The sequence below is a fragment of the Sinocyclocheilus anshuiensis genome, unplaced genomic scaffold (genome assembly GCF_001515605.1).
Source record: "Sinocyclocheilus anshuiensis isolate Anshui unplaced genomic scaffold, SAMN03320099.WGS_v1.1 scaffold700, whole genome shotgun sequence".
Lineage (NCBI taxonomy): Eukaryota > Metazoa > Chordata > Actinopteri > Cypriniformes > Cyprinidae > Sinocyclocheilus > Sinocyclocheilus anshuiensis.
Window position 1 is genome coordinate 1,151,840 of NW_015555756.1, and position 13,846 is coordinate 1,165,685.

Sequence of the window (13,846 nt, forward strand, 5' to 3'; positions counted from 1 at the left end):
CGCTCATTCTAGGCCACCGTGTGTGACGCTGTGTTTCGTTGTGAAAGCGAAACTACTTTGTTTGGCCTTCCAAAAATGGACACGACTAGAAATCAGTGGTTAAGTTGTATTTACAACACTGTTCCAGAACACTTCAACCCAAATATTCAGATGTGTGCAGCACATTTTATGGAGGACTGTTTCCTGATCCTGGGAGAGTAGACTACAATGCCGGCTGTTCTGACTCAAAGACTGTAAGTACGTTTTTTATATTTAAAGAGTTTTTATATTTTATATATTTAAAGCGAGTTTTTTGGGCAGTGTAGAGTAGGGCTTGTTGTTTGTCATTTCTCCGATCACAAATGCAGAAAGAAAATGAAAAAAGACAGTATAAGTCATTATAATCCATAATTATGTCCCCACTGGATGCAACGAATGCTTCGTTTATAATGGGTTTTCATGTTTTTGAATCATCGCTCCAGCCTGACAGGGCATCATCACAGTATGGTGAGGGGCGTAACATTTCCGTCTCACGCTTGACGTATTCGGCCAATCACAACGCACTGGATAGCTGGCCAATCACAGCACACCTCGCTTTTTTAGAACGATGAGCTTTGTAAAAATCGACGCGTTTCAGAAAGGCGGGGCATAGAGGAGAAACAATAATGTACAGTATGTGGAAAATAATGTGTTTTTTGAACCTTAAACCGCATAAACATTTCATTACACCAAATAATGTTCTTTTTAGCAGCATCATATGACCCCTTTAATGAAGTATAAGAAATTCATATAACTGCAATAAGTGTACCTAGGAAACTAAGATAATTAACTAGGAAATAAAGATTCATCAAAGCAAACTTTGAATGACTCGACAAAGCCATGTTCGAAAGTTTAAAGAAGTTGAAAAATCTTTTCCAATGTACCTTCATAGTGGACATGGTCAATTCAATTCAACTTATAAATTGAAAGGGAGCTGAATTTGCAAATCTAAATGTCTGCCCAACAGTGCTATGCGTGTGTGTACTGGTATTCCCTGCATTATGATGACCAAATGTCCCCACAAGTATAGTAATACCAGTAAATTTTACCCTTGTGGGGATTTTTTTTTTGGTCCCCATGATGAAACAAGTTTATAAACCATACAGAATGAAGATTTTTGAAAATGTAAAAATACAGAAAATTTTATGTGAGGGGTAGGTTTAGGTGTAGGGTTAGGGTAAGGGGATAGAAAATACAGTTTGGTCTGTATACCATTACGCCTATGAAATGTCCCCATAATGATAGGAATATCAGTGTTTGTGTGTGTATGAGATATAAATACAAATGAAAAAGTAATTTATAAATAAAATAATGTAATTAACAAAATAAGTAAATGCATCCACAAATACTTGAGTGAATTTACTCTTGTAGTGAATACATGTTTGCTCTCCCAGCAGCACAGATGTCCACACAGTAGCATCTTTGCTAAAGCTATACCTCAGGGAGCTGCCTGAACCTTTGGTGCCATTTTCCCGCTATGAAGAGTTTCTTGTATGTGGCAAAAGAATCTCCTCAGACAGAGAAAAGGTATAGTTAACCATGTTAACCATCACTTACTTCAAAGAAGAGCACATGATGTTATCTGACAAAATTAAATGGAATTTGTTAATATTATTACATTCTGGTCATTTAGGAACCAACAATCATTTGTTTTATAATCTCATTCTGTACTTCAGGGTTTGCAAGACTTGAGGAGTCTCCTTTATGAGCTACCTGTAGCAAACTTCAACCTCCTGAAATACATCTGCCAGTAAGACTGAAGTCATTTTTTTATTCAAAGATTTAGGGGTTAGGTTTTCTATATCTAGACATTGGCATTTGGAGCTTTAACCTAATGTGCAATGATGTGTCTAGTCTTAAATGTTTAACATGGCTCGCATCAGATAACACGGCTATGACACATCTGGGTTCCAGATTCTTAAATGATGTGCAGTCATACTCCAATGTCAACAAGATGAGTATCCAGAACTTGGCAACTGTTTTTGGGCCAAATATCCTAAGGCCTAAAGCTGAGGACCCAGAAAGTATCATTGGAGGTGAGAAATATTTAGGTCTCCATAAATAGGGTTTGTGGCGAATCCAGGTAAAGGCCTGGCTTCAACTGAGGTTTAGATAGCTCTAAAGTTTAGTGTATGTACTCATGTTTTGAAGTCATATGAAACTGTTTGCCTTAAATCTGTGGGACATGCACTTACTCATTCCTCTCTCCTTTACTAGGGGCAGCAGATGTGCAACATCTAATGTCTGAACTGATCCGTGAGCACAGCTTGCTCTTCTCCCGAGAGAACTGCAACCCTCCTGAAACATCTTTACAAGCTGCCCTCCCCATACAAAGACACAGTCACCTTGTGGAATGGGTGCACGAACCACCTGCCCACCTGAGGGAACCTCTGTTGAGCAAAGATCACATGGTCCTTCCGGATCAGACTGTAGCCTGTCCACATAAACACTCTCTACCGTTAAACACAAAGAGGAGAGAGTCTTTTCAAAGCCCTTGTGACAAAAACATTACCCATTCATCAGAGACAGAGCAACAATTTCAAGAGAACTCTTCACCAACCAGCTCTGCTCTGATTTATGACAACTACAGTCAGAACAGCCCAGCACAAGAATCTCTCCATACAAGACATGTACCTACACCCTCCACCCCACTACCTGCCTGCACTTCTTTGAGCAAAGAACTGGAAGCTGGAGTTCAAATATGTATGCAGTCAAGGAGCTGGCCTGACATGGAAGAACCCAGCTGGGGACCAGAAAAAGCACTAGGGGAAAGTGGAGGCAGCAGTGAAGCCCAGGATAGTACCTTATCTGTCTATGACAACATAGTTACTAAGGAGCAAGGGGAGCAATATATAGAAGACAGGGAGGCCAAAGGTACTGCCAGTGTGGCTGAGAGCAGCAGCTCTTGGTCCTCCTGTGAGATCGTGCCTTTGGATGGGGGCAGTGGGAGCGGTGGAGCTGCAAGCCCTTGCAATGTCTCCTCAGAACAATTCTCCTCATTCAGAATGGACTCTAGAGAGGAAGAGCTTCGTCCTAACTCCCCTGCCTCATCCTCTGCTCCTACAGATGCGCCTTTAAGCACCGGCAGCAGCGAAGTCTTTTTACCAAATGCTCCCCAAGAGCCCCTGGTCTTTCCAGCTTCCCATGCAATGCAGTGCCTTGTTGCAGGGCTTCGTCAACAGATGACCAGGCAAAAGGCAGAATACGATGCAAAAATCAACAGGTAAGATCACTTCATCAGTAGTCTTGGTACCTGACAACAGGAATTGCAAAAACAAAATAGACTGCAGAGATAGGCAATATTGTTCCTAGAGTGCCTCTATCCTGCAGAGTTTAGTTCCCATTTGCCTTTAGCCTTAGTGATTCTGAAGACCTCGATTAGCTTATGTGTTTGGTTAGGGTTGGAGCTAAACTCTGCAAGACAGTGGCACTCCAGGACCGACGTTGCCTATCCCTGGACTAATGGCTTGTAAAAATCAAGAACAGTGATGGTAAAACAGTTAAACAGATTGAAAAACAGGTTCAGCCTTTACACTAAATTTGGTAAGTGGGCAAACAAGAGAAATTAGATAAATGTGACTTCAAAAATTACAGGCAGGTGTGTTGGAGCAGTATTGGATCTGAATGGGGTAGGACGGTAGCACTCCAGTAGCAGGATTGGCTACCCCTGCATTAACGTGGTCTTTCCCAACCCTGTTCATGAAGGAACACCAACAGTACACATTCTGTAACCTTACTTTTCAGGTCTGAGTCTCTAACAAGCCGAGTTGAATCGGGCATGTTTGATTAGGAAGAGTTTGAAAATTTACAATGTTGGTGTAATGTTCAGGGTTGAGAAACACTGGATTAATAAATAAGTGTACCTGAACACAGTATGGTTACTCCATTCTCTGTCTGCAGGCTGGAGCAGAGGAACAAGGTACTTCAGGGGGAAGTTGCAGGGCTGTGCTCAACTCTGGAGCAGCAGCGGCGCTGGGTCAGTGTGGCTGAGATCAAGATGAGAAATGTAGAGCGAGCCCGTGCAGACGCCGATAGACGGAACACCACTCTGCAACAGGAAATGGAGCAGTTCTTCGAAACATTTGGCGAGCTTAACACAGAGGCCCGGAAAACCAGTCGCATTGTTCAGAGTTTTTGAAACATTCATGTGCTGTGCTACAAGACCAACCTTAGTAGCATATTAAGGTTTCATTGTTTTAAAGCAGTGATTTTCAACTCTGGTCATGGAGTTACCCCCAGTAGCATACATTTTTGATGTCTTTCTTATATGATACCTCCATTCCAAGTCTGGGTGTTTCTACCAACAAACGGAGTTGAATTCGGAAGACATAAAACATGTTCAGTGTTACAAGTACTCCAAGTCCAGGGTTGGGAAACAGCTATATTAAAGTAATAACTGCTAAAAAAAAACAGGAGTCTTTTTCAGGGCTGTAGAAATGAGGATGCATTCCTGAGGGAAACCATTTCCCCACTTTCAAGTACAGTTCTGTTGCCTGAACGACTGTGCAGACCAGCATGTTTAAAATAATACTAAAGGCAATTTTTTGCCATTTAAGTGATCAAAAACAATGGAATGACCCAAAGTAGGATAAAATTTCATGTCTAGTAAGCATGGATGCCATATTTGAGAAAAGAGATTCTAATGAAAACTAGACCCTAGGGATGCTCTTAATATAAATGAGCTCGGACTTAAAAAGTTTCTACCCTGACTGAGGGTCACTGTACATTTTATTTAATTGGGACCCGTGTAGATAACACAAGACAGTCATACCTTGAACACAAACTGTTCATACACTGAATGCATTTGTACCATATGAAATAAAACATAAAACAAACAGTACTTTGGGCTTTTTATTTGGCCAGTTGCAACATCTTTATTTTTTTTCTTTTCACAGAGAAAATAAATCTCACTCTGTTATTGTAGACAGAGGATCATTTAAGGTTTTGCATTCGTTTCAGATAGGTTTGTGATTTGGGTAACTCCCATCATAGCCCACTGACAGGGCACCCATATGTAGCACAACAATACAAAACACACGATAGCTAAACAGACATTACTAGCACAGAGCAGTTAGATATCTATTCCTTTAACATGATTTGATTGATGACCATGAGAACGGTTTTCTTAAGGCCAACTCACAGTGCACTGACAGACATGACAACCAGACACATTCATCTGGTTTTGTCAGATCAGTGTGTTACCCCTGTTGGTGTCTGTTGGCATTGGTCAGTGCTTGATTTCACCAACTGAACATATTAAAGCTGCGTTTGTCGGAGGGTGGAATGGCTGAGAAGTGACATACTGTAATCGGTTGGCTGTCAGCATCTGTTAGTGCAGTGTGAATTGGCCTTTATGAAGATAGTCTGAGAAGTAAATGAATATCCTAAAAGTGAATAATTCTTCAAGTCATTACTGATTCCACCTCAGATTGTCAGTGACAAAAACACACTGTTGTTCACAAACACACACCCTCTCCCCCAAGGGAAACAGACACCTAAAAGAAGAGAAAGTAAGCCCTTGTGTGAGCCAGCTTTGTTCGTTGTCTTGAAGGTCTCAGTGCCACAGAGGTCCATCACGAGTGTTCATAACAGGAATCAACGAGTCCACAACAGCGAAACTAATATGCACGAGGCTCCGAAATTAGAATGGAACACAATGCACTATTGCGTTGTTGTAATACATTATCACTCTGCTAACAGTAATGTGAAGCACCAAAAGAAATCTCACAAGCTCAAGGAGACCAGGAAATGTGATGTTTGAGAAAACAGACAAAGTGGCATGGGTAGCAAACATCCCAGCATGCTAAAAAAAGAACTTGATTGTAGGTATCATCAATCATTTTGTGATCTCCAGGCCAAGCTGTAGAGACACTGATAGTGAGAAGCTTAAGGCATGGAAAATTATGGTGATGCTAAGTTCATCCTCCAGTCCTGTCCATCAGTGAAGGATCTACCTACCGATATTCCCATTTCAGTCAGTCAGAAGAGCTTGGAGGCACACAAACTCAACAATACACTCATATTATCCTCCAGAGGCTCTCCAATCATGTACAACCAGAAGACCGGTTTCTGCAATGACCTCAAGTCTGGGATGAAGAGGGCTTGTGTTATCATGCATAAAAATGAATGAGTACAGGACACTTCATCATACATATCTACAACACTGGAGGGAAAAGAAAGCAGGGAGGTTGAGGAAACTGATGGGGTGTCCATCCTGAATACCACTGTTCACCATAGCATACCATAGCACTGAATCACACAGTCCAAAACAGGTCTCTAAGCGCATGGTTACCCACAGTATATCACTGAATCGCAAGTCTGTAAACAGTAAACTAAGGCTGAAGAGACATATATAAAGGAAATGAAATTATATGGCCTTGATAATTCATACAAACATTAAAATCCGTCAGTTTTACTGAAAGGACATCTTTAAGAAGAGGAAACTGAAGAAATAAAAAATCCGCTGACAAGTCTATTTAAAAAAAACGAGAGGAAAGGAACCATCAATTTGCTTTGTACAACATTCTTATGGGCTTTTCAAGTTGGAGATTAAAAAAGGCAATGGTTTGCATTAGCTCATGCAATTAAACATACAATCTTACGAGATACATCATGAACTTGTCAGCGGTGATTAATTACTCTTGGAATGAGGAATAGGAGCTTTGATTAGGATGTTGCATCCACAATTTTCCATTGGATATCTAAAAGTTTTCTGTTCTTTTTTTTTTTTAAACAGAATATTTTTCACTTTTAAATGTCTATGTGCAATTTTCTTTTTAAATCGATTTCAAGTTCCATCTACATAGTTTGTTTTACAGTACATATGCTAAAGCATATTCAGAAGCTGTAAAATTCTTTCCACAGCACAAAGAAAGAAAAACTGAACATTTACACAATCTATGTACGTATATATATACATGACTACACCCTAACCAACTGAAAAGCATCATTAGGTTCTCTTTTAAAATGGGTGTATGGTAACTATGTACAGAGGCAGGCACTATAGTTCTGTTTCTAGGTGTGTTTAGGCATATTTCAGTGATCTGTAGTTCCATTGTCTGTCTAGAAAGTGTTCTTTGTTAATATCATGCAGCAATACTTGTAACAGGAACTCATTCCAAAGGGGCTGACTAGCTATAAAGTTGTCCAGGAATTTATATCTGTGCTTCTTTTAGGTGATGAAATGAATGGTAATAAAAGCTACATCGCACAGAGAGAGAGAGGACATAAATGACAGGGATAAATCCAGATATTACACATGCTGCTGCAATAACTCCACTAGATGATTTAATCGTAGTTTATATGAAGTGAAACGTGAATGCATTAAAGCATAAACCTATTATCTATTATTTGCTCATTTATGAACGGAGTTATTTTAAAAATGTAAATCTAAAACTGTGAAGATGCAGACAAACATAAAATAAATGAATAATAAAGATTTTTGATTTTGCTGTTGGTGTGTAATCTGAACTTTAGCCACAACAGACATGTCTAAGAGCTAATATTACACAAATGTCTGATATATGCGAGATGGGACAGAGGGAAAAACATCCCCTTAAAAGCAAGAGTGAAGGATTACGAGTGTAAACTTGAAGCCAAATGAACGTGCACCCACAGTTTTCTTCAGTCAAGACCACGGCATGGCCCACACAGGTGAGGGAGAGGGATGTGACATAAGCGAGAAGACGGGGAAGCCACTCGAGTCACTCCTCTAATGGTCCTGTGAGGGTGTCGATGCAGGAGCTGTCGGTGTCTGAGGCCAATGTCTGCTCCGTTGACATGGACGAGATGTCATTAATAGAGGATGACTGGGAGGCAGTGGTGCTGCTGTTCACCGTACCGTCTACTACACAGAATGCAATGCATCAAAAATTAGGGCAACCAAAAGTAATGTGCTAACTTATGAGATAAACTTTTACTGAATGCAGTTAACCTATTTTATTGTTTTTGTGTTCCAAATGATTTCTAAAGAATATGAGTTTCTCTTAAAGGTGCATTCAGAAGTTCTTTAGCTAGCTTTAGTATTGATTTTCCTTGTGTATTTTAAGTCAGCATGATCATCTCTGAGTTTTATGCAAAATACTAGTGAGTTTGAGAGAGCGGTCCGACACCTGTTAACTCTTTCCCCACCAGCATTTTTTATTTTTTTTTAGTTGCCAGCCACCAGCAGCATTTTTCATCATTTTCACAAAAGTTTAATTGCCCCCAGAATATGCCAAAATAGAGTCTGCTTTAAAACTAAAACAAATGTTTCGTTTATTTTATCAACACTTTTATGTCAGGAAGTTTCATGAAAAAAAGCAACATTTTGCACTAAAAGCTGAGAAAATCGCGTTTTTGTAAAAGACTATGTCTGGAGCAGATTCAGTATAATGATCAAAACAAAGATGGAATAGATCGCTTCCATCAACGCATCCAAAGCTTGCATGGTTGTTCACCACTTCCTGGATCGACATTTCATTCAGTAACATTTTTACTGAGCAGTTATAAGTGCAGTTTTGATTTACATGCTGTTTAATGCTTGATGATCATGTTATTTTACATATGTATCTGCTTATATATGCAACTGCTTGTTACTGCTTCTTCGCCGTGTTTTGATCGAGGCGAAAGATGCGCAATAGCGCCTCCTACAGTACGCCAGTGAAAACACGAAAGCTGGAAAATTCTGTCAATGGCGGAGAAGCGTCTCATAATTGAAGAAAAATTTTGTCTATGGCAGCGAAAGAATTAAACACAAAAGCAGCAAATTGCGCATCAATTTTGCGCATATAAAATCGTGTCTCTGGACCGGAGCAGAGTGTGTGTGTGTGTGCAGAGGGTGGCTAGTGTGACAACGCAAAACCAGACTTCTTTTTTTCCTCAATGGAAAGCATATTTACACTGTTTGAATTGTTCCCTGTCCCCTATATAGTGTACTACATGCCATTCACTTTACAGAAAATACTAATTCTGTGGACAAGTGACCGATTTCAGCCGCGGCTTCAGCATCTATTTTATAGTGTAGGGGGTGGGCGCTTCGGATTCTAGAGAGCATTTGATTGGATAGAAAGTTTGATGAGAAGCTGAAGTACGATGTGACATCAAAAAAGTCATTGAGCCGTTTTGGCGGAAGTGACGAATTGCAAGCTTTGAATGCTTATATCTTCTAAATGCGAATTTTGTCACTGTTTTGGGGCACACTGCCTTATAGATAACCTTAAGACTAACATATTGATACTAACACCCAAAAAACTTTAATTTTGATTTCATGGGGACTTTTAAGTAAAGATCATGTTCCATGAAGATATTTTTTAAATTTCCTACTGTAAATATATCAAAACTTAATTTTTGATTAGTAATATGCATTGCTAAGAACTTAATTTGGACAAATTTAAAGGTGATTTTCTCAATATTTAGATTTTTTTTGCACCCTCAGATTCCAGATTTTCAAATAGTTGTATCTCGGCCAAATATTGTCCTATCATAACAAACCACACATCAATGGAAAGCTTATTTGTTCAGCATTCAGACTATGCATAAATCTCAATTTCGAAAAAATGACCCTTATGACTGGTTTTGTGGTTCAGGGTCACATTTGTACTTGACTCACCTAAACACTCCTCTTTCAGCACTCCATTCTTGTTCCTCTCCTCCCAGTCTATTACTTCTTTATAAATCAACTCTGTAGTGAGGGAAAAACCCAAAGAAATCATAAAGAGAATTTTGTGCCTTTTCATTGTTTTACAAATCACTAATAACTCATATTCATCACTTCAGCAGACATTAAAATTATGAACTTTCAGGGTCAAGGCTCAAAAGCGATTCCATTACTTTAGAATAAATGAGAATGCAAATGATCTTGGATAAATTCATCACAGTAATCATTTCTGCTGTAGGCATTCATTTTCTACAAGAAGCTTATAGCTCAACAGGAGGTAGTGACAGCAGAGGGCATTTGTACCTTTCCACTGCTCAATGCTGTGTTCCCGCTCCTCCAACTGCTTGTCTGATATCTGCGGAGGAGGCTGAACACATAAAACAATCATTATACATCCTAGTCTCGAGAGAACCTCCTTGGCATAGTAAAAATGTCCCCTGTAAAACAGTTTCAACTGTACTGAGCAAGACAAAGAGACATGAAAGGATAGGGGTGCACTGACCGCATCGGCCTCGGCTGGGTCGTACCACACACGGATGTAAGGGTGATTGAGGGCCTCCTGCACAGAGATGCGGCTTTCAGGGTCGATTACCAGCATCTTGGACAGCAGGTCTCGTGCTTGACTAGCTACATTAGGAATGATGTAAAATGTCACATGTCAATGCAACTGTTTAAAATACAATATTAACAGAGTACTAAGAGACAGCAAAGCAAGAAAAAAAAAGAAGAACATTTTGGATATCTTACTTTTGATCTCGTCATGCTCAGTCTCTGAAGGGAAGGCCCAATCGGGAAAAAGCTCATTAAAGCTGACTCCAGGAAACTGAGGTTTGTTCAGCACATAGTTCCTTACAGTCTCCATCAAACGGTTCATAAACTCCAGAGAGGGGGTTCCCAGAATCTCAATCACTTTATTCCACTGGTCAATATCTGAGATTAACTCAGTCAAGGAGATAAAGGTGAAAAAGGATAAATTCACATAAAATTAAAACCTTTCAATGACTAGGACAGACACTGGGATATATACAGAGTACAAGAGTAAAGAGGATACGATCAGTGCCCTGGAATATGACACTTCCTTTGACCATCTCACCCATGATGCAGCCCACCGACCAGATATCCACTGGCAAAACACAATCAAATATTAATACCACAATTTTATTTGGATCTCACCACTAAACTTTCAAGAGCATTATTGACAAAAAAAAAAGTTTTACCATTCTCCTTATATTTCATTCCCAAGATGACCTCTGGTGCTCTGTAGTATCTGGTTACTACGTAGGGTGTCATCATGAAGTTAGTGCAGGCGGTTCTGGCCAGCCCAAAGTCTAAGATCTTTAGCGTGCAGTCAGACTTCACTACGATGTTACTAGGCTTCAGATCCTGAGGGGTAGAGATGACAGTTTCATACTGACAGGCGTTGATATATTGCAAGGTAAAATGATTTAGGGTACACAGCTGGTGATGTGTCATGCTGGATTTGGTCTTCACTTATTTAAAGAAAACATTTGGTACAAACCTTAGGGATACAAATGATAACAGTAGCTGGCAATATTTTCCAATGCACTGTAGCAAATCAGCTCAAAGGGGAAATATGAATAATTAATTATAACTAGTTATAATTAATTATTCGATTACCAGCATCTTGGACAGCAGGTCTCGTGCTTGACTAGCTACATTAGGAATGATGTAAAATGTCACATGTCAATGCAATTGTTTAAAATACAATATTAACAGAGTACTAAGAGACAGCAAAGCAAGAAAAAAAAAAGAAGAACATTTTGGATATCTTACTTTTGATCTTGTCATGCTCAGTCTCTGAAGGGAAGGCCCAATCGGGAAAAAGCTCATTAAAGCTGACTCCAGGAAACTGAGGTTTGTTCAGCACATAGTTCCTTACAGTCTCCATCAAACGGTTCATAAACTCCAGAGAGGGGGTTCCCAGAATCTCAATCACTTTATTCCACTGGTCAATATCTGAGATTAACTCAGTCAAGGAGATATAGGTGAAAGGGGATAAATTCACATAAAGTTAAAAACTGAAAACAGCTTCTGTTGCCATGGTGATGGCTCTGTCCTCTGCTGGCTAGGAGCTTTCTGTATAAGGGTTTTGCATTGTGGCAATGCTGGGTGCGAGCTCCGAAGTAAGCTCGTCGAAGTCTGTGGTAGTATGCATGGGGAGTTTCATGCCAGCCCTGTTTGGTGTCTAGGGCAGCGATCAGTCCATGTTCAGACTCTGGGTCTGAGAATTCCTTTATGATGGCTTGTTTAAACTGCTGGTGAGGCTTCAGGATCAGTTCCTTTGATGTCCTCAGGATCTCTGCAGTATTTAGGTTGCCAGATGTATTGTCTCTGGCCAGCTCGTTGGGGTCTGTGGGGTCACACGGTGTGTGTGTATGCAGTGATCCTCTGGAAAGGTCCCTGCCCCACCATCGTGGTGACTCACAATGTGATGCGGATTTCGGGAGGAGGGAAGGTTCATGAGTTGAAGCCTTCCTCCCTCGTGGCCTGTTCTGTCGTCTGCCGTAGACTCAGAGTTGGCTGCAGCAGGCTTGTTGTAGTTTTTGTAATCCGCTTTGACAGTTTCAGACTGCTGGTACAGGATGTTGTGCCTCAAGGCCGGAGTTGATCCTGAGTAGATAGTCTGTCTTGTGTGGTCACATTGGGCAGTGTGCAAGCATAAATGTCCATGTTTTGCAGGTGGGCAAGCGTTGTGGCCCTCTGCAGTATTTAGGTTGCCAGTTGTATTGTCTCTGGCCAGCTTGTTGGGGTCTGTGGGGCCACACGGTGTGTGTGTCTGCAGTGATCCTTTGGAAGGGTCCCTGCCCCACCCCCCTGTGGTTGCTGGCTGGTGTAGTGTGAACAGTGGGCTCTCGCCCCCCACCCCCCTCGCAGGTTCGGACTCTTGGCTGAGGGGGCCTGGGCCTGCTTGCCAGGGGAAGTTCTGTTTCGAACAGCATGTTACAAACAACTTCAAGAGGACAATAATACACATAGACACGTTAGACACAAAATGTTTAGTTTTGTAATGTTACTGCTTTATTAATGCAGATATTACTTAAAATTTTACACATTTAAAAACAGCACAAAGTAAGGTTTTTATCGCTTTGATATATTAATTTAATATTCATTTCCATTCTATTTACAGTTATGTTTGGCATTCATTAGTTTTCCCATTTGTTTCTGAGGTTTTTTTTCCCATTTATTTTAGGTGTAGTTTTAGTTAAAGTAGAGTGAAAATTAACACATTAATCACTGTATAACTGTGTTCATGCAGGGCTCCAGACAAAAACAAATATAGAGTAAGAATCCAATAAGAAAAAAACTTTTTTAATTTTTTTAGGTGCCACAGAATAAACGTGTTTTATTTATTTTATTTTTTATTTATTTTTTTTACATTTTAACATTTCAATCATACTGTCATGTGTTTATGTAAAGAAGGTTTTTCAGATTATAAAAAGTTGAGAAAGAGATTGTTCTTTAAAGAACCTTTAACTGAATTGTTCTTTGTGGAACCAAAAATGGTTCTGTGAAGAACCTTTTAAGCACCTTTATTTTTAAGAGTGCATCAATCACTGTATAACTGTGTTCATGCAGGGCTCCAGACAAAAACAAATATAGAGTAAGAATCCAATAAGAAAAAAACTTAGGCACCAAATAATTTTTTTAGGTGCCACAGAATAAACGTGTTTTATTTTTTTTTTATTTTTTTTATTTTTTTTACATTTTAACATTTCAATCATACTGTCATGTGTTTATGTCTCAACTTTTCTTGACTTTATCAACGTTTGAATCCATCTTGTAGATGACCTGGGAACTATGTTTATTTTCTCATCTTTTCTTGACTTTATCAGTATTTTAATCCATCTTGTATATGACCAGGGAACTAAGGTTCACTTAAAGTGGGAACTAAATGTCTTTTCCAACTTGAAATATACAGTCAAAAAGAATTGTTCATTACACAGAATCTGTACCAATATCAAGGACCATAAGAATCACTTGGCCACTGAGTGTAGTTTGGGCTCCTCCTCAATGCATCCTGTAAATGTTGTCATACACTCCTAAAAATAAAGTTGCTTCACGATGCCATAGAAGAACCTTTTGGTCTAAATGGTTTCATAAAGAACCTTTAACATTATAAAAAGTTGAGAAAGAGATGGTTCTTTAAAGAACCTTTGACTGAATGGTTCC

At 39.6% G+C, this 13,846-nt stretch overlaps 2 protein-coding genes across 7 annotated transcripts in view; one reads left to right on the forward strand and one right to left on the reverse strand.

The window, feature by feature from the left end:
• The window catches only part of LOC107673847 (rho GTPase-activating protein 24), a 15,275-nt gene extending 10,456 nt beyond the window's left edge, over positions 1-4,819 (forward strand). For 2 of the 4 annotated variants that reach the window (XM_016467663.1, XM_016467660.1), the window contains 5 exons: positions 1,413-1,545; positions 1,695-1,768; positions 1,933-2,054; positions 2,236-3,241; positions 3,919-4,819. In XM_016467663.1, coding sequence (XP_016323149.1) covers positions 1,413-1,545; positions 1,695-1,768; positions 1,933-2,054; positions 2,236-3,241; positions 3,919-4,156 — 1,573 coding nt within the window. In that variant the 3' untranslated portion in view covers positions 4,157-4,819. Of the gene's footprint in view, positions 1-1,412; positions 1,546-1,694; positions 1,769-1,932; positions 2,055-2,235; positions 3,242-3,417 lie in introns of all 4 variants that reach the window. The other 2 variants (XM_016467661.1, XM_016467662.1) reach the window with 2 other exon arrangements.
• A 49-nt stretch (positions 4,820-4,868) lies between these two features.
• The window catches only part of LOC107673832 (mitogen-activated protein kinase 9-like), a 25,312-nt gene continuing 16,334 nt past the window's right edge, over positions 4,869-13,846 (reverse strand). For 2 of the 3 annotated variants that reach the window (XM_016467641.1, XM_016467643.1), the window contains 7 exons: positions 10,873-11,038; positions 10,707-10,778; positions 10,403-10,585; positions 10,158-10,282; positions 9,959-10,022; positions 9,608-9,679; positions 4,869-7,864 (listed from right to left, as the gene is read on the reverse strand). In XM_016467641.1, the coding sequence (XP_016323127.1) occupies positions 7,722-7,864; positions 9,608-9,679; positions 9,959-10,022; positions 10,158-10,282; positions 10,403-10,585; positions 10,707-10,778; positions 10,873-11,038 (825 nt within the window). In that variant the 3' untranslated portion in view covers positions 4,869-7,721. The remainder of the gene's footprint in view (positions 7,865-9,607; positions 9,680-9,958; positions 10,023-10,157; positions 10,283-10,402; positions 10,586-10,706; positions 10,779-10,872; positions 11,039-13,846) is intronic. The other variant, XM_016467642.1, reaches the window with a different exon arrangement.